This window comes from Staurois parvus, unplaced genomic scaffold (genome assembly GCF_062004578.1).
Source record: "Staurois parvus isolate SC_StPar_1 unplaced genomic scaffold, SC_StPar_1.0 ptg000920l, whole genome shotgun sequence".
Taxonomy (NCBI): Eukaryota; Metazoa; Chordata; class Amphibia; order Anura; family Ranidae; genus Staurois; species Staurois parvus.
This window is the reverse complement of record NW_028318716.1, coordinates 176,759-197,657: the sequence shown is the minus strand read 5'-3', so window position 1 is coordinate 197,657 and position 20,899 is coordinate 176,759. Positions and strand designations below refer to the sequence as shown.

At 45.5% G+C, this 20,899-nt stretch overlaps 1 protein-coding gene across 2 annotated transcripts in view; it reads right to left on the bottom strand.

The window, feature by feature from the left end:
- Positions 1-20,899, bottom strand: part of IMPDH2 (inosine monophosphate dehydrogenase 2) — a 55,007-nt gene that overhangs the window by 1,396 nt on the left and 32,712 nt on the right. Inside the window, exons 10-14 of one of the 2 annotated variants that reach the window (XM_089656604.1) lie at positions 19,436-19,507; positions 9,916-10,059; positions 5,766-5,910; positions 4,330-4,473; positions 3,432-3,515 (exon numbers count right to left, since the gene is read on the bottom strand). In XM_089656604.1, the coding sequence (XP_089512730.1) occupies positions 3,432-3,515; positions 4,330-4,473; positions 5,766-5,910; positions 9,916-10,059; positions 19,436-19,507 (589 nt within the window). The remainder of the gene's footprint in view (positions 1-3,431; positions 3,516-4,329; positions 4,474-5,765; positions 5,911-9,915; positions 10,060-19,435; positions 19,508-20,899) is intronic. The other variant, XM_089656606.1, reaches the window with a different exon arrangement.

Here is a 20,899-nt window from a genome sequence, read left to right as displayed (position 1 = left end):
AGGTTTTATTTTTAGCCCAATTCCATGTTTTAGTGAACATTATAGTAGCTCATACAGTTTCCTTCATCAAGACATGCAGCAGGTAACAGCGCTCTATGAACTGAATGTAGCTGGTGCTACATCGACTATACAGCACCATGTTCCAGTAGCAGGATCAGGACTTCCCAGCTCACTCCCAGAACAAAACTGAGTTGTGCAGAGCGCTGCCCAGCCATTCACAGGAAGCCTTGTATTTCCTGAATGAATTCAAGTCTTTCACAAATTAAACAAAATTGTGACATCTGCCCACCTCATCCAATCAGAGGAAGCCTTGTATTCATTCTGTAAATACAAAGATTCCTATGAATGGCTGAGTCGAACTGTTCTGGGAGTAGGACAAAGTCCTCATCCTGCTACCAGAACACAGCACTGTATTTAGCACCAGCTACATACTGTTGACACATCACTGACAGCTCCTGCTAATTGTTAATGAAGGTAATCGTTTGTTTGAGTCAGCTTAGTCCAAATGAACTACACTGCACAAAAAAAAAAAAAAAATGAAAGGAACACTTTGAAAACACATAAGATGGCAATGGTGAAAAATCTGCTGGATCTCTATGCTGATATGGACAGGGTAATATGTTAGAAATGTAAGGATGCCTCATCATTTGATGGAAATGAAAATTATCGACCTACAGAGGACTGAATTCAAAGACACCCTGAAAATCAAAATGAATAAATGATGCAGCAGGTGAGTCCATTTTCCTGACATTTCTTCGCAGCAACTCAGAATGGATTTAGTAGTCTGTATGGCCCCCACGTGCTTGTATGCATGCCTGACAACATCAGGGGAGGCTCCTAATGAGACAACGGATGGTGTCCTGGGGATCGCCTCCCAGATCTGGACCAGGGCATCACTGAGCTCCTGGACAGCCTGAGGTGCAACCTGGTGGCATAAGATGGACCGAAAAATTATATTCCAAAGAAGTTCTAATGGATGTAGGGCAGACGTGGGGGCCATTCAATTCCTTCATCCTCCAGGAACTGCCTGCATACTCTTGCCAGATGAGGCTGGGCATTGTTGTGCACCAGGAGGAACCCAGGAGCCCCTGCACCAGCGTAGTCTTACAATGGGTCCAAGGATTTCATCCCGATACCGAATGGCAGTCAGGGTGCCATTGTCTAGCCTGTAGAGGTCTATGCGTCCCTCCATGGATATGCCTCCCCAGACCATCACCAAAACGGTCATGGTAAACGATGTTACAGGCAGCAGAACATTCTCCACGGCTTCTCTAGACCCTTTCATGTCTGTCACATGTGCTCAGGGTGAACCTGCTTTCATCTGTGAAAAGCACAGGGCGCCAGTGGTGGACCTACCAATTCTGGTGTTTAATGGCAAATGCCAATATAGCTCTATGGTGCCAGGCAGTGAGCACAGGGCCAACTAGAGGACATCGGGCCCTCAGGTCACCCTCATGAAGTCTGTTTCTGATTGTTTGGTCAGAGAGATTCACACCAGTGGCCTGCTGGAGGTCATTTTGTAGGGCTCTAGCAGTGCTCATCCTGTTCCTCCTTGCACACGGCCCTTCTACGGCCCTGTCCAGCTCTCCTAGAGTAACTGCCTGTCTCCTGGAATCTCCTCCATGCTCTTGAGACAAAGGTACGTATTGATGTGCCATCCTGGAGGAGTTGGACTGCCTGTGCAGCCTCTGTAGGGTCCAGGTATCACCTCATGCTACCAGTAGTAACACTGACCCTAGCCAAATGCAAAGGTAGTCAAAAAAGATGAGTGGGGAAACAAAATGTCAGTGGCCTCCATCTGTAAAACCATTCCTGCTTTGGGGGTCGTCTCATTGTTGCCCATCTAGTGCACCTGTTAATTTCATTAGCACCAAAGCAGCTGAAACTGATGAACAACCCCCTCTGCGACTCACCTGACCAGATCAATATCCCGAGAGTTTCATTGACTTGATGCTATACTCTGATTAAAAAGTGTTCCTTTCATTTTTTTTAGAGCAGTGTATTTAAAGTTCACTAAAACATGAGAATTAGGCTTCAAATAGTCATTTTCATCTAGGTGGAATAGAAGGCAGTTATAATTCCCTTACTCATCGTTCCCACAGGCTGCATCCCATCTACATGACCGATCTGCAAATCCTTCTCTTTGCTGCTCTGTGGGGCACAGGCAGTCTGAGATCACATGTAATGCAAGACCAAAGCTCCTGAAATCCACCACACGGACCATCAAACAGTAGAGGCCAACTGCCGGGTGTGCAAAGGGTAATGCTAATACCATATATACTCGAGTATAAGCCGACCCAAATATAAGCCAAAGTACCTAATTTTACCACAAAAAACTGGGAAAAACTATTGACTCGAGTATAAGCCCCATCATTAGTATCAGTGGGAGGAATAGTGCCCCATCGTTGGTGTCAGTGGGAGGAATAGTGCCCCATCGTTGGTGTCAGTGGGAGGAATAGTGCCCCATCGTTGGTGTCCGTGGGAGGAATAGTGCCCCATCGTTGGTGTCCGTGGGAGGAATAGTGCCCCATCGTTGGTGTCCGTGGGAGGAATAGTGCCCCATCGTTGGTGTCCGTGGGAGGAATAGTGCCCCATCGTTGGTGTCCGTGGGAGGAATAGTGCCCCATCGTTGGTGTCCGTGGGAGGAATAGTGCCCCATCGTTGGTGTCCGTGGGAGGAATAGTGCCCCATCATTAGTATCAGTGACACCAATGATGCGGCACTATTCCTACCAATGACACTTGCTGACCCCTGTTACAGTATGGTGCTGCTGCAGCCAGCATATGTGGTTGCAGCAGCACCTCTGCACTGCACACTTACCGGCTTTTCCCTCACTTGAATTTCGTGGGTCCGCTCAGCTCCACCTCCTCGCCCGTGATTGGCCGCCTGTGCACCTTTCCTGAGCTACAGTTCTGGCGGCCAATCACCGGTGAGGAGGCGGAGCCGAGCGGCAGGAGTGAGGGATCATCGTGGGAGCCAGGTAAGAGACAGCAGCCCTCTGCCCACGCCTGTACACGCCCCCCTTGACGGAGCCTCGCGCCCCCCCTGCAGACGTTGACTCGAGTATAAGCCGAGGGGGCCGTTTTTCAGCACAAAAAAATGTGCTGAAAAACTCGGCTTATACTCGAGTATATACGGTACAACAGCTTTTTCTATTTGCCCAAGCCGAAAAAAAAAAAGTGTTTAACCATTTTAGGAAAAAGGAAGAGCCTTGTTACAAGGGCAGTTTTAGCCAAAATTCACCTTTACGTTTTTGGGTCAAAACAGCCATATAAATAGCATTTTTCAGTAAAAGAGTTCAGCAGCAACAGCCTCTTTGTTTCCGTATCTAACAAAGCTTCAGAAACTTGAATACATCTATAATTTTATTGTATGAACAGAACTGAGTCCCCGGAGCACACGCAGCTACCACGTGACAGAATGAGACTTACGAATGGAGTCCATGCACTCCTCCCTCCACCTGTGCAGACATGGTCCTCTTCTCAAACTTGAGCTCCCCAGAATACATCATCGCCCTACAGGAGGCAAGGGGGGAAAAAAGGGTAAGGGGTGAGGATGGCTGTGTGACAGCACAGCATACATTGGGGTACATCAGGTATATAAAAAGGTAATACAAAAGAACATTTCCAACTGCCTTTTTTTTTTATAACTGACAAAAGGTAAAGCTAGACTTCAGGCAAATGACACTTCTAAAATATAGCGGTCAAGTGGTTAGCACTTCCACCTAGGAGAACTACAGTTGTTTAAGTGAATCACAACCATTGCATGTTCTCGGTGTGCCTGCGTGGGTCTCCTCCAGGCACTCCGGTTTCCTACCACTCAATCAGTAGGAGGAATAGTGTCCCAAGGGCCACATAAAGACACGCAAAGGGCCGCATCCAGCCCCCAGGCCACAGTTTGAGGACCACTCAACCACACCGTTGGCCAAGATGTCGACTAAGATGGCACAATCCTGTAAATCCTGGTACCTGTTCAGTTCTTGGCTATGTTCACTAGTGTTTGACACAGATCAGCCCCTGATGCAGCCTCCCCCCTTGTACCATGCTACAAATTTATATTGTTACGTTCAAATCAATGGGGAAGAGGAGACTTCCTCTTGCCTGCAGCAGACTGAAAACATCATCTCAGCCTAGGCAAAGTCACTGACTGGAGCTCAATATGACTTTATAATAATGCACTTTTTTTTTTTTTTTTTTTTAATTTACAAATATGGCTGCTGAAGAGCTGCAGTTTTGTAAAGTTTATAGAGGCATTGGAAGTTTTAAAAACACTCTACACATTTATGTCGGTTCTTTATTCAGCCAAGTACATTGCGGCTCGTTCACGTACCTGACTTGCGTTAAGCTCTTGGCGCCTATATCCTGGCAGGAGTGCTGGATTCCAGCAATCAAATAAGGAACAAACTTGTGAATGGATCCTTTGTCTTGTATGGCACCGGAAACTCCCTGAGCAACTTTAATCTTGTCAGACTCACTGCAAGAGACAGAAATGTGTAAGCAGAGAGGGCGCCACGGAGGACGCTGCTCTGTACCAATCAGCACAGGAGCTATAATACAGCATTCTACATTTTGCTCAGATTAAAACACAATGGCTGAGGTCAGGATACCGTGTGGTACAGCTCCCATGGAGACACTAGAATTCATAGCATGGCATTGTGGATTACTTAAAGTGCAGGAAAGACACAGTTTGCCTGTTTTAGGGGTTAAGGCTCATTCAGATGGGCACTGAGACCCAGTGGCATCCCGAGGCAGATGTGGGGGGTGTGCGCCACATTGGGTGACACCGGACCGGCTCCACGAAAAGGTAAGTTGTAAAGCAAGCAAACGATCCCTGGAGGATGGCTCTGATCCATTATGCTCCCCAATCCGCAGATCCGATCCATCCTGCGGGGATCTTCAGCTTTCTTTACAACTTACCTTTTCGTGGAGCGGGTCCGGTGTCACCCCGCATAGGTTGCATGCCGACGATCCCCGTAGGATGGATGGGATCTGCGGATTGGGGAGCATAATGGATCGGACTCAGATCCATTATGCTAAATCCGCAGATCCCATCCATCCTGCGGGGATCGTCAACATGCAACCTATACGGGGTGACACCGGACCCGCTCCACGAAAAGGTAAGTTGTAAAGCAAGCCGACGATCCCTGGAGGATGGCTCTGATCCATTATGCTCCCCAATCCGCAGATCCAATCCATCCTGCGGGGATCGTCGGTTTTCTTTACAACTTACCTTTTCGTGGAGCGGGTCCGGTGTCACCCCGTGTAGGCTGCATGCTGACGATTCCCGCAGGATGGATGGGATCTGCGGATTGGGGAGTATAATGGATCGGACTCTGATCTATTATGCTCAATCTGCAGATCCGATCCATTCTGCGGGGATCACTGGAGGGGGTGTCTCCAAGTGTTATCGCGCCGGGTGACACCAACCCTAGGGATACCCCTGCTGAGATCTGTCCTATGTGCTGAGCCACTGTCTGCATCCATCCTGGAACTGTGCAAAGGCTGCCTGTCAAAGTGGATGCAGACAAAGCACAGGCAGTTGCATATTAAAACCTGACATGCAGGCACTGTACGTTTGGATCTGTGCACCAACTCCTGCCCACATGTCAAATTTTCACGAGACCGTGTCCATGCAGCCGCTGCATCCACTTCTATGGGCTGCCTACACACAGCTCCGAGGTGGATGTGGACGCAGCAAAAAGCCGCTCAGCACATAGGATGGGTCTCAGCGCCTGTCGGAATGCGCCCTTAAACGTAACACCTCACCTGAAATATCGCTTTTGGCTGCTGACGTTCTTGTCCATTGCATCCAGAGAGCCCATGCCACGGTACTTCTTTAACCGAATGCCATCCGAGAAGAAGTATTCACCCGGTGATTCTGTGGTCGCTGCCAGCAACGAACCCATCATAACTAGAGCACAATTTAAAAAAAAAAAAAAAAAAAGTAAAATAGGATGAGTTCACTTTTGGGAACATTTTACATGTTCCACCTGTTTTTAAAGTGGAACATGTAACAAGTTCCCAATGCAGGCCAGTCCCGCCTGGGTCATCACCTACTTAACCCCTTGACGTCGACATCACACAAATATGCGGCCTCACAGAACTGGGCGCTTTTTCTGTGGGGCCGCGTATTTGCGTACCTATCTTTGTGCTGGGAGCGCGCCGCACTGCGTGCTCCCAGCACAAAGACCGGGGTGTCACTGAGAGCCCAGGATCCCGTTCTATTGATCGGGACCCTCGATTCTGGGTCACATGATTGCTGTGATAGCCTTTGATTGGCTATTACAGTGATCAGTCACTGTACAGCCTGGCCCCTTTTTTCCCCTCTATGAATGGAGGAGAGAGATACATTGCAACTCTCTAACTCCTGGCATAGAGGGGGGAAACATTTTTGTTAAAAAAAAAAAAAAATTAACAAATAAAAGAAAAAATACCAAGATCAAGGTTCGATCTAGTTCAGTGCCAGGGTAAGTGTTTGGGTCAGGGTCAAAGGCCAAGGTCAGGATTTTTTTTTTTTAAAATTGGTATTAGTGTCAATGTATTTTCGGTAAACAAATTGCGCACTATTGTTTCTGGGCTGTACTACGGGTACAAACAGCAAATAACATACACAAAAATACACAAATCGCAGTGTTTGTATTCTCCTTTACAAACTCAAACATTCACTATATAAACTGAGAAATGTTTGAAGATTTTGCTTTCCTTTGAATGACTTCATGAATATTTGGTTGTAGTCGCACTGTTTCTGAGAACTGCTGTACATCTGTGTTGCATGGAGTCCCCCAACTTCTGGCCCCTGTGATCAGGTATTCCAGCCCAGGATGATTGGACCACATTCCACAGTTCTTCTCTATTTCTTGGTTTTGCCTCAGAAACGGCATTTTTGATGTCACCCCACAAGTTTTCTATTGGATTAAGATCCGGGGATTGGGCTGACCACTCCATAACGTCCATCTTGTTGGTCTGGAACCAAGATGTTGCACGTTTACTGGTGTGTTTGGGGTCGTTGTCTTGTTGGAACACCCATTTCAAGGGCATTTCCTCTTCAGCATAAGGCAGCATGACCTCTTCAAGTATTCTGATGTATTCAAACTGATCCATGATCCCTGGTATGCGAAAACATCCCCATATCATGATGCTTGCACCACCATGCTTCACTGTCTTCACAGTGTACTGTGGCTTGAATTCAGTGTTTGGGGGTCATCTGACAAATTGTCTCCGCCCACTAGACCCAAAAAGAACAATCTTACTTTCATCAGCCCACAAAATGTTGCGCCATTTCTCTTTAGGCCGGTCAATGTGCTCTTTGGCAGATTGTAACCTCTTCAGCATACGTCTTTTTCCCAACAGTGGGACTTTGCGGGGACTTCTTGCAGATAGCTTGGCTTCACATAGGCGTCTTCTAATTGTAACAGTCCTCACAGGGAATGTCACACCTTCTTTCATCTTCCTGGAGCTGATTGTTGGCTGAGTCCGCGCCATTTTGGCTATTCTTCTATCCATTTGAATGGTAGTTTTTCGCTTTCTTCCACGTCTTTCAGGTTTTGGTTGCCATTTTAAAGCATTTGCCATCATTTTAGCTGAGCAGCCGATCATTTTCTGCATTTCTTTATATGTTTTCCTCTCTGCAATCAACTTTTTAATCAAGGTACGCTGTTCTTCTGAACAATGTCTGGAACGACCCATTTTCCTCAGAATTTCAGAGAGAAATGCACTGTAACCAGCATGTACAACATTTGCTGCCTTCCTTCCTTAAATAAGAGCAATAATTGCCACCTGTTTTTCAAAGAATGAATGACCTCACTAATAGAACTCCACACTGCTATTATTTTGAACATGCCCCTTTCAATGAGTGATCCAATGACACAGAATCAGCAGCATGCATGTCATGACTGTTGGGTCTGTTGGATTTCTATTACTCTACTACACCTGCTAGGAAATTATTTGCCATGTAGAAATATCATTTCTACCAAAAACAGTGATTGATCCAGTTAGTAATGTCTGACTGCTATTATTTTGAACACAACTTATTATTATTGTGTATTATTATATCTTATGACCTGTATTACAGACATTTATTCCCATATTGATTTCCTGAAGGAAGTGGGCGTTGGCCAGAGAAATGCGTTGAAGTTTAATTTCCTGATACGTATCTACTATGGAAATATGTACTATACAGTGATCTGAATATATCACTGTATTGGGTGATCAGAGGATTTAAAAAATACATTCTTACAAGATGTTTGTATAATGAACAGAATACAATATTTTATCTTTACGTTTTAAATTGGGAAGAAAAATTGTGTTTTGTTTTTTTTTTCTTTTTAAATATACTAATGGATGATTTGGTACCTAAAGTCCTGTAGCTTTTTCTGCAGGATATGCAGTTGGTAATTGACAGATTAAGATATGGTACCCCAATAAGACTTATGGGGTTAGCAGTGCCCTCTTTTTTTATATTGTATTTTGGATTCACATAGAACAGATAATGTATTTATTTATAGGAAAAACTGAGGTTTTTATTTCCATGAGTAGAAAGTGCCATTTCCGCACTCTCTTTTGTGCCTGGGCAAAGATCACATGGTATGTATGTGCCAGGGGCACATTGGATGTATTACATCCTTCAAGATTGCAAAGGGTTTGGCAGGCTTGCAGCACAATAACTGGACAACAAAGCAGAACCATTGTGCAGCACTATTAACCCCCCCCCGGCGGTATTGCCGAGTGTAGCTCGGGGTAAAGTTTCAGCCCCACAAGCGGTGACCCCCCCAGCTACACTCGGGAATACACTGCAGCGTTGCTCCGGGATCCATTCTGCACTTACCTTGTCCTGCGCTCCCGCGATGTCCCTCCTGCATTGTCCCCGGCAATCTCCTCCGGCAGATGCCGGCATCTGTCTTCCGTTCCCTGCGAGCGTCGGGACGTACGGGGGACGAAACAGCGGGAAATTTAAAAATGTGAAAGAGTGACATTCACTAAATACACTAAAATCACATAGTATAACATTCCTGTATCAAACCATTTCACATACATTTTGTCCCGAGTGCTTTGTCCGGCGCCCTGCCTGCATTTTTACTGTTCTTTCTGCCTGGAAACTGAGAAACGTCCATGGCGTCCAAAAAGCGTCCCTTTAGGTCAAAAGCGGTTTTAGACCGGCTAGAGAACAGCGATAGTAAATCAGAACCACTTGCAGAATTGAGTGATAATGATTCGTGGGGGAAATTCATCATCAGACACTGAAAACGATTCTGCGACTTTTCTCAGTGATGTGCGATCTTGGCGCTCTATTTCAAATTTCAGTGTTTTTGATTTGATTGAATTAAATTTATTATTGAAATATTTTTACGATTATTTAATAAATTATAATTTATGATTTCGAGTTTCAAGTTTTATCCTACCCGGGATGTTTACTAGACTCTTGTTCGGACAGATTTCAGTGAGTTATTCCTAAAAATTACAGGCCTACAATAAAAAAAAACTACATATTTCCATGCAAAAAAATGTACCGCTTTGAGCACAGAAATATGGACATAATCAGACCGCTAGGGAGGCTACCTTCGAAGCAAGGCCTGCATATGTAATGAGCAAATATAACTGCTGCCTATACATGTATAGAATTTAAATTTAAATGAAACAATAATGAAATTATGAAATTCCAACATTCTATGTGTCTTTTGGGTATGGGGAAATATAAACTGGCTCTTCCTGTATTAAGAAGTAGTACCTAAAGGAAGGGCAGTCCTTGCTAACCTAACTTTAGAAAAATTGCCTGGCTCTCCTACTGATTCCTGGTTTCCCAAACCAGAACCTCGGATTTGCATATCTGTCAGCAACTACAATGAGATCCAATGCAGGGAGATCAGTAAATCAGTTATTCTAAGGCAACCCATCTTCCCCCCATCCCCATACTACTCACCTGTAGAGGCACCAAGGGCCAGAGCCTTTGCTATGTGTCCAACATTTTGGATTCCACCATCAGCAACGACCGGGACGCCGAATCTTCTGGCATATTCTGAAACCTTGTACACAGCTGTGGCCTGGGGCCTGCCGCACGCCAGCACTGCAACATTGACACAGACAGAACAATGTCTCCGCTCTTTAAGAATGTACATGTTACATCAACAGACTACAAACCAGCACCGAGCAACACTGCACAGACTTGAGTTGGTGGGCTTCTTTGTCTATCAGTGGTGGGTTTAGAATGGCTCTGCTCAGTACAGGCTGAATGGACCCTTCCTGACACAACGTAAGCAGACCGGGCGCAGTCTTCTTCGCCTGGTACCATATACAGGGCAGCACAGTGGCTAAATGGTTAGCACTTCCGCCTGGCAGTACTCGGGTCGTTGGTTCGAATCCCAGCCACGGCACTACCTGCCTGGAGTTTGCATGTTCTCCCTGTGCCTGTGTGGGTTTCCTCCCACACTCCAAAGACATGCTGGTAGGTGAGTTGGCTCCTGTCTAAATTGTCCCTAGTATGTGTATGTATGAATGTGAGTTAGGGACCTTAGATTGTACGCCCCTTGAGGGTTAGGGACCTTAGATTGTACGCCCCTTGAGGGTTAGGGACCTTAGATTGTACACCCCTTGAGGGTTAGGGACTGATGTGAATGTACAATATATATGTAAAGTGCTGCATAAATTGATGGCGCTATATAAGTACCTGAAATAAATAAATATAGACAGCAGGTGCACTTCCTCTAGTCTAGACTCATTTGGAAACCAGCAAGGACAACATTATGGGAGTGGTCATACCAAGAAAAAGTACAACCGAAGCTGTAACAATATTCATAAAATAATAAATGTCCAAAAAAGAAAAAAAAAACACATATCAAAATATGCATACAAAAATACAAAACCTATGCCAACCGACATGACACCAAATTGATAGGATCAATTCCTCTCTTTAGCCCAGCTCGTCCTCGATTACTTTCCATCACCAAACCCGGGAGAAATAAAGCTCCAGACACCGAACTGTAAAAGCTAAATCTCTGAAAGTTTAATGTGTGCAAGCTGTAATATAGAAGACCAGTGTGAGTCACTTTGTGTGGGGGGCTTATGGAACACAGCTCACTTTGGAGAGGTGGGGAGACCCCCGTCTCAGCTCCCCATATCCCTATTATGTGTAAGTCACCCTGTGCCTGTTAGGGGTACAGGGTTATCTGTCCTAATATTGGGGTGGAGGGGGGTTGTTGATTTTTTTAATGCCATGTGGTTGCATCCCATTGTTCTGTTGTGTGTCTTGCTTGGGAGCAAACTATTATGGGATGTATGTGTTTATGCGTATTAGCTTAGTGGGGGGGTGTCTCCAGCAGCCCTCCCTACTGCTGGGACTGTCTGCTGGTGTGAAGTTTGAATACCTGTGTCTCTAGTTGCTAAGTGTAGATTGCCCCGCCCTGTGTCATTATGCAGGGAGGGGGGATCTGTCCCCCGAGTGTATAAAAAGCCAGTTCAAGTTTCAAATAAAGAGTTCCATGTTCAGACAGACTGGTGTCGTCTAGTCTTGTATGGTCAGCTGTGGTGTCTGTGGTCGGTACTCGGACGGGGAAGCGGTATAATAACGGAAGTACCCAAGCGCAGTCTGGGGTTGGTTCCGTTACAACCAGAATGACCAATGAAATATTATACTCTCATCAATGAAGATAGTAAACGGAATCACCTTATATGGTACTTCTCAACCATTTGTAGTTTCTGAGAATAGAAACTAGATTCAGAAAATGAGAAAGAAGTTACAAGCAAAACTCAAAACCGAAATGGTTTACACATCTAAAAATGGAGGCATTATACAAAATGGATACAGTATCAATTAAAAAAAGACCTATTTCCTTACAGTTGGCATAGGTTCTCCTCCCCTGGTTGGCATAGAACTGAATTCTTGTATGTATGTTGTTTTGATACATGTATTCTTTTTTAGGATATTTGTTACTTATTGTAGGAATATTGTTACAGCTTCAAATCGTACTTCTACCCTTGGTCGAAGGTCCTGAAGAAACAGAAGATTCTGCAAAAAAAGGTTGCCCCATGCACACAGCTCTTTTTTCCATCCTTTTGGAGCATTTGATGTAGTTGATTGTGATTATGACCTCTGGGATTGTAAGCCGTGGGAACGATGGCTGCCTTTTTAAAAACTATTTAAACTTTGTAAATAAAGATGTAATAAAAGAGAACTTTTATTGCCTGAGGCATATTTAAATTAGAACTATAGGCAAACCTTTTTTTTTTGGATAGAGTAAGGAAGGGTTATATCCCGTCAGATTTTTTTTTAACCATCTGCATCCTATGGGGAGAATTCCCAAGCCACCAGAACTAGTGTCCCCATTGGAAAAATTTCCCCTCTATTACTTTTCTGGGGACAACCCAAAATTTGGGGTCTCTTTCACTTTCAAAGAGAACAATAGACAGGACAAAATAGAGAGGGACACTCTCCCTAACAGGGGAACAGACCGCAATAAAAACTGACAGGGATTCTAATCTCTCTCCATTCTATCCAAAAAAAAAAAGTTTTGCCTATAGTTGTACTTTTAAGTCCCAGTTGTACATTGTTCTTGTTCTACAGGATGGGAACTGCCATAGGCACATGCTCCATTGCTGCCCTCCTAATCCTGGCTTCATAAACCTTTTATTGAATGGCCTGGAAAAAAAAGTCAGCAATAGCAAGTCAAATAGTTCTATCCACACAGGTCCCCTTTGAAGGCAAATTTCAAGTGTGGATATTTTTACATAGTTACAGCTTGGACCCATGTATATACCATACCTGTGGGGTCAGTAATCTCCACTAGTTTCTGGGTCCCGAGCTGATGCCCTGCTGCATTGTGAACAGAGGAGGTCAGCCACTAGGCATGGGCGCCAATCAGAGAAGACTTTGCTTTTTCTCAAAGGACGCAAAGCATTTTCCAATTGGACAAGGCGGAGAGCAAGAAGTCACTTCGATAGGATGTATTCATGTTTCCTAACCTAATCAAGAGTCTTGTGACTACTCTTGCCACTGCCCTGCAGCACTCCTTTTAGTGAATTTGCCTGGAGTTCAGCTTTAAAGATTTGGATAAAGGGCCAGAGATGCCCCGGGGAACATTTCTGTTGCCCCCTAGCCTATAAAACCATTTAGATCAAACTGACTTTTATTTGGCCCATCAGCCTCTGATTTGTCAAAACACAAATAAACATCACATGTGGTTGGAGGAAAAAACAAAAAAAAAAATTTTTTCGTTCATTGGATACAGTATTATATAGGTCATTCAGTATTCAAGACTGTGTCAGGTTTAAAGTGAACCTATTAAACACAGAGCAGAAGCATTGCATCATAGCCCATCAATGGACTAGCCTTCCCCCACCCCACCACTCTTCTGGCCATGCTCCTGGCAAAACAGTAACAGTATTGACCTAAACATACAAAATGGATTCCCCCACTGTATGCCTGACAGGTACACTTTAACCCATGTAAAGTTAGCACGGCGACATGAACTCATGCAGGGTTAGTAAATTGAGTGCAACAGGATCCGCAAACAGGGGCAAGATGGAAAAAATGCTGACAGGCCAAACTTTTGGGGGGGGGGGGTTCCATGCTCCTCAGGCCAGTTAGGGTAAATCTGCAATGAAAGATATGGAATCTGCCATTACTAATGCTACTGATAATGCTTGTTGCCCGAGTATCACTGGTTTTAGACATTTGAGTCCCTGACCTGGAACAAGCACTCAATCCGTGAAATTAGAATTCCTTATCAGCCTACTTGCTTTAGCCCAAAAGTTTGAAGCCAATGATATCAGCATGACCTTTAGGGTCAGTGTTGGCAGCCTCCATTTCTATCCCTACAGGTTCACTTTAGGAATGACAGGGAAGTCGTCAATAGTGGGAAATGTGATGTTACTAGGAGGTGGCACCAGTGATAGTAGGTGGCAAAATAATATGGACTTACCTCTACAAACCTTTTCTTGGAATACATTACAGGACACAGGATCTTAGTCTTACATGAGTGGGTCATGCAGCTTTCTTCAGAAGATTAGACACTGAAACAATGCTGTAAGAAAAACCCCAGCATAACCTCTCCCCTCAGCAAACCTCACTTTAGTAGTATGTAATAAGTAGTGAATTGGAACAGAGGTGAAGGACCTGTGTCCTGTGATGTACTCAACACAGCTGAAAATGTTGAGTTGCAACAGTATGAAATGAAATGCTGAATATGGTACTTCCTTGAAAAAGGCTGCTATCAGGCCCAAGATCTTCATGCAAAAGTGAATAGTTGGGCAACCCCTGGACACTTGGGAGCAGAGGGCCAGGAGCTTGTCTGGAGGGAAGCCAACCTTGGACTGGGATACGTCCAGAAACAGGCCCAGATACTCCCAAAGTGGTGGGTCAAGTTCCAGGGAAGACTTCACGAGATTCAGGATCTATTCAAACCTCAAGTCTACACCATTCAAAGGACACTGGCTAGCCTGACTATTCCTTCAGGAGATAACACTTCGGTGAAGACCCAAGATGCTGTGGACAGGCCAAATGGAAAGAAACAACTGGACATGTGTGTCCAGAGCAACATGCAAGTAGCATTGATGAGGAGGAAATATGGGGAAGTGCAAGTAGGCCAGCGAGTCCTCCAGTTAAAGAGAAGCAAAGACTGACCTGGTGGATTTTGTTTCTTTTTTAACACAAAGGAATTTGTTGAGAATTTTCAGTATCCAGAATGGGGTGAATGTCTCCCTTTGCCTTAGGACAGTGAACAGATTGGAGTGAAAACCCTGAACCCTCCCTGTCTCCAGAACTGGGGCAAGACAAGCTGCTGAAGAGAAACATGAACATCTTCCCAGTTCTGTTAGGAGGATGGCAAGTTTGACAGCATGAAGCAGGGTGGAGGTAAACCTAAATTCTCTTGTAGCTTCAAGGAATCACTTTCTGAACCCAGGCATCCAAAAATGTCCTGTGCCCAGATGGCCAATAAGCACCCCTGCACACTGACAAGCAGCTGCCCCTCATTGTGAGTAAGGCTGCTTCTGGACTCGTCTAGGTCTGAGGGCAGAAGTATGAGCCAGGCTTGGACCTGAATGCAAACCGGAACAATAGTAACCAAAAGCTTTCCTGTAGGGGATTTGGCCCTCTTCTGCAGTAAGAGTAGTCTTACTCTCTGTGACTTCTTCAATAAGTGTCCAAGGTGTCATTTAAAAAGGGCATCTGAGAGTGATGATTCTTGAATGGAAGCTCCGCAGACCGACATTTGAGCCAAAAGATACTTCTCATATGTACCGAAAGGAGGCTCATCCTAGAAATTTGGAGGACAGTGTCCGCTGGCCCATCCACGAAGTAATGTAAGTTGAAGGGGCCAAGGCTCCAACTAACAGAGGACAGATGGATACATAAAAATGGACCCAAGGTCTCGTGGTGGTACAGATTTCATAGCAAAAATCAGCCATACAATTCATGGCCTTAAGGAGTAACTGCTTATTCACAGGGTGCTTGAACACCAGGACATCCTCAGCAGAGATGGTAAGAGTTTTGTTAAGGCAGGTAATGACTGGGTTCACGACAGAACCACCCTTTTTTTTTTTCTTCTTCAGGAACCCCTCCCTCAATAGATTTTTCTCTGGATGAGGCCACAGAGACAGCACACAGATGGTTTTCTACCTTAATGTAGAGAATGCCTTAAGGTGAAAACATTCTGCCTTTAGAACCACTTAAAAGGAACCCGGACTGGAAACCTTTGACTGGGTCAATGCAGGCTGCTCCAGGACAAGACTCCTGCGATCCGAGGGCTCTGACATGGCAGATAGCCACTATGTCTAATTTTATGGGAAGTCTAAGAATTCCTCTCTGGAAAATGAGGGATGGGGAGAATCAGAACGTGTTAGGTAGGCTTCTGAGGAGGAAAGAGACTTAACCTGTGGGCACTAGTCAGGACTATAGTAAGAAGGACCATTGAGGGAGATGCTGCAGACCTTCCAAAGGGACTGGGGCAGCAGCACCCTGGGATCCCTAGAAAAAAAAAAAGAAGCATTTTCCGAGTTACCGCAGTGTCTTGCAGTCCCCAGTAGCCAACAGGGACAATGCCTCTCCAGCTCTTCACCTTCCTGGAGTACATGCGCAACAAAAATGGTCTGTAGGGACAGGGTCTCACCAGACATTGTTATGGCCCTGGACCTTTATAGCACCCTGCAGTTAACTAGCTAACAAACCTCCTTCTACTATGTGCCCAGGTTAGCAATAAAGGATTCAGTTCCTGGGGTAACATTACAGGCCATCCTTGCATCCTCTTCCTGACAGAGTCTGGGTATGCCGCCCCCCCCCCCCAAAGCTTCAGCCAAGGATTCCACCAATTTGGAAGAAAAATCATCTAAGAGATAGTTGCAAAAGCAAAACAAGAAAAAACAAAAAAACTAAAGGTTCTCTCAGAAGACTATGGCTTGCTGGAGTGGAAGGGGTTATGCTATGGTCATCCTTACAGCTGTGTTTGCCAGTGTTCAGTCTCCTGAAGGTGGATGTATAATCCAATCATCTAAGCCTTAAGTTTCCAAATCCTGTAAAGTATGATTAGGAGAGCGCTGGTCTGTCTAGAATGCAAGCTGCCATGCCCAAAATTCAGAGACCCAAGTGACATTTAGTATATAGGCTGTGGAGAGGTATCCTGTATGGGCTGTGGAAGGGTATCCCGTATGGGCTGTGGAGGGGCATCACGTATGGGCTGTGGAGGGGCATCCCGTATGGGCTGTGGAGGGGCATCCCGTATGGGCTGTGGAGGGGCATCCCGTATGGGCTGTGGAGGGGCATCCCGTATGGGCTGTGGAGGGGCATCCCGTATGGGCTGTGGAGGGGCATCCCGTATGGGCTGTGGAGGGGCATCCCGTATGGGCTGTGGAGGGGCATCCCGTATGGGCTGTGGAGGGGCATCCCGTATGGGCTGTGGAGGGGCATCCCGTATGGGCTGTGGAGGGGCATCCCGTATGGGCTGTGGAGGGGCATCCCGTATGGGCTGTGGAAGGGTATTCTGTACACATAGAAGTGTCTAGTCTGAGTGCTGGGGATTAGGGATGAAAACGTTCCCCAAAAAGCAGGGTTCACAAGGCCAACAAACTTCTAAAGAGGGGAACTTGAGACATTGCAAAGTACACTGCAACCTGTGACCAACCATCGAATCCCACCGAAATCTCTGAAGTCTACCTACTGTGGGTTGCTTATTAATGCACAGCTGCACCTAAATACTGTATGATGATGCTTCCTCCCACCTATTTTAGTAGCACTTTTTGGACATTTGGCAAATTTTAATTTTTTTTAAACAAAATGGCAGATGAAGAGCCGATAAGGCGCACAAACGGATTTGTGTTCACTTTTGTATGATCACCTGTTAGGGGTAACTGCACTTTTCCTCCTGCCTCAATGAAAAAGCCAGAGGGTGTCGGGTTTTTAAAGAATTGAAGAACTTTGAAAATTAATACAAACTCCAACTGGATCAGTTTCTTTTTTTTGCTACTCAGGGTTATGGACCCCTGTCAGGTTCCCAGGCTGCTAAGAGGATCAGCTGGCATCTAAAAAGGTAGGGGCGAGCTTGCGGAAGGACATTTCTACCCCCCCACCTTCAATGATGGGTTTCCATCAAAAAGCTCCACCAGCCAATGCAAACAAAAAGATTAAGGCCCCGTTCGCACTTGAGCGGTTTGTAGCTTGTAGCTCGAAGCTCAGAAATGCTCAACAAGCAAAAACCCATGGCTTTCAACAGCCCTTGTTCACATCTGAGTGTCCTGTCGCGTTTAACACCTGTACACAAGCTACTTTTTAGGCAGAATTGAGCATTTACGTTCCCATAGACTTCAATGAAAATACCTGTAAAGCGCAACATGGGCTTTTTTTTTTTTTTTTTTTTTTTAAGCATTTTGATGTGCCTCTTCTACTCAAATTGCAGCTCTGACCCTTTTTCAGCACCATTCCACACCTTTTATTTGGAAAACAGCTGAAAAAAAAGCCAATTCTGCTTCATTGCATGTCACGCTTTTCAGGTGTTTCAATTGAAGTCTATAGGGGAAAAAATGCTCAATCCCGCCTGAAAAGTAGATCTTGTATTTTTTTTTTTTTTAACAACTTGTGTTTTGTTACAAGCGACAGGACGTGCAGATGTGAACAAGGGCTATTGAAAACAATAGGTTTTTTGCCTTTTTGAGCATTTTTGAGCTACAAACTGCTCAAGTGTGAACGAAGCCTACATGGAGAGGAGACGACTCCCTTGGAATTGCTGAAGGTGGGCTGGATTTGGGGAATGTAGATTACTCCAATTATTTCAACTTTGGAATACGGAACATTCCCCAGGACCTTATTGGAGGATGATGCCACCACAGAAGCAAGAAGAAAGGGGAGGATAATGTATTTTCGGTCTCTTTCTACCTTTATTTGTGTTAGAGCGAGGGGAAAAGGGGTAGAGGGGGCAGGGCTGCTGTTAAAAACCATTGGGCTCCATACAACCAACCTGACAAGGCCCCCTTCCCACAAAAAAAAAAAAAAAACACAGCTCACTGTGCTTCAGTTATGAACACAGTGAGTGATCAGTACTGATCACTCTTTGTATTCATTCAGGAAGGAAAGGGGTTGGTAAATGTGACATTTACCAGATCCTTCTCATATTCTTCATGCTGAAGGATCCTAATGTGTCCCAGCAGCTGCCAATGGGAAGGAGAGAAGGGAAGCCGGCAGCCTTGCGGGGATGGGGGGCACACAGGGCGGCTTGGGCAGCAGGGGGAAGCATATGGTGTACAGGGAGGGTAATGAGTGTGGCTTTCTATGCAGCAGCTGAAAGCCAGTGGGAAGGGGAAGAGAGAAGAAGCCAGCTTTCAGCTGCTGCAGAGAGAGCCGTACAGGGGATGGGTTCCAGTAATTGGCCCCCTCTGTCTTGTCAATCATCTCCCTGCCCAGATCTGATTCACCCAGCTGCCTGAGCCCCCCTGCTGGGCCCCATACAAAAGGACTGGTGGTACCCCCTTATCCGCGGCCCTGAGAAGGGGCAAAGGTAGACAGTGGACCTTGCATGTAGTGGAAGGTCTACTTTACACTGAAGGCCTTAAAAGATACAAAAAGCACATAAGTGATTCAAGCTACTGGCCTCCATTCAAAAATAAAATACGTCTCTTCTCTGCCAATGACACCAATGTGCCTCCCTTTTACCAAGAAATCAGCTCTGTGGATGCATATTGAATAAAAACAAACAGCAAGTAGAGTCCTATAAAAGCAAGAAGGGTTCAAGCCCCATGGAAAGTGGAATGGCTGTGCAACATGCAGTCCTGTCCCTTCCTAGCACAAGTTCAGCGATGCACGGGGCAGGAATAAAAACTGGGGAACCCTGCTTTTCAACTGGCCTCCCCCATCAAATCAACCAGTTTCCCAAAGCCACAAAACCCCAAGTGCGTCTACAACTACCAGTCAGTCAAGCAGGGCGCCACCTAGGGGGCTCAGGCCAGACAATCCACCGACTTACTATAAGTGCCTGTCACACTAGAGGGGCATTTGGGGCTGTGAGACTTTAGGTCTGGCGGGATCGTTGGCGCAGCTAAACAGAAAACAAAACAAAAAGATACATCCGTTCAGTAGCAGTGTCTACAAAATGGGAGTCCAGGCCTGGACACACCCAATATCACAAAATAAATTCGCTATGCACAACACAGGGGTACGAAGGGAGTCATTCAGGAAGGGGAGAGGAGAAACATCAAGAGCTCAACTGCAACAATCTAAAACAATAATCAAGAGTATGGAGGGATAACTGTCACTAGGCAAAGAAGCAAACAGTTATTAGGCATTGAAAGTCATAAAGAGCGCTACACACAGAGGAAGCAAGTTGTAGAAATTGACGTGTTTGTTTTTTCTTGGAAAATACAAAACCCGACGCATTTCAGGATAGGAAGAACCTCCATCAAGGCTACCAGCAATAACAGAGGAAACATTATGCTAGCAAGGGTGGACTGATAATTTGGAAACTCGGGCACCGCCTGAGTGCCTGGGGTCAGTAGGGACCCCATGAGATGCCCCTGGTACCTTTTTCATATTTTTTTTGAGTTTGGGCAAGGACACGGGGGCCCCATGATTCCCTATCGCCCGGGGGCCCCATGAGTTGTCAGTCCGCCCCTGTATGCTAGAGTTCATTTCTGTATAGCAAAACAAAAACCTATAAAATAACTAATAGACTATAGGTTCTTTATTACTTGCAGCCGTGATGAAGGCTCACTGACCTCCGAAATGTGTTGGGTACCATTTTCCAGACATTTTATACTACAGCTTGCTACAATTCCATTTGTGGCGCTCAAAAAATACATTTTGCTTCAAAATACACAATAAGGTTTTTGGATTGTGTGAAGGCAGTTTGACTGGTTTTTATGGTCATCTGGGACACCATCCGAATGATTTCCCCTCACTTCCCATCGGGCTTCAAAGTGTCCTGTGCTCACAATGTCAATGATATAAACCAGCGCGGGACACTTTGAGGGTCATTACACTTTATTTGATTTGCATTTTTCAGCACATGTACACTTTATTTTTCATGAAATTGCAGTATTCACATATTTTAGGAATTTGATATCATGATTTATATTCAAAATTTGGGTCACGCTGATGTATTATTAATTTGGTGGGTGATAGCGATGCCTTAAAGTGTTACTAAGCCCAGGACCCCGCATTCGCTATATCAGGTCTCCCCGGACCCCGCATTCGCTATATCCGGTCTCCCCGGACCCCGCATTCACTATATCAGGTCTTCCCGGACCCCGCATTCACTATATCAGGTCTTCCCGGACCCCGCATTCACTATATCAGGTCTTCCCGGACCCCGCATTCACTATATCAGGTCTCCCCGGACCCGGCATTCGCTATAGCCGGTCTCCCGGGACCCGGCATTCGCTATAGCCGGTCTCCCGGGACCCGGCATTCGCTATAGCCGGTCTCCCCAGAC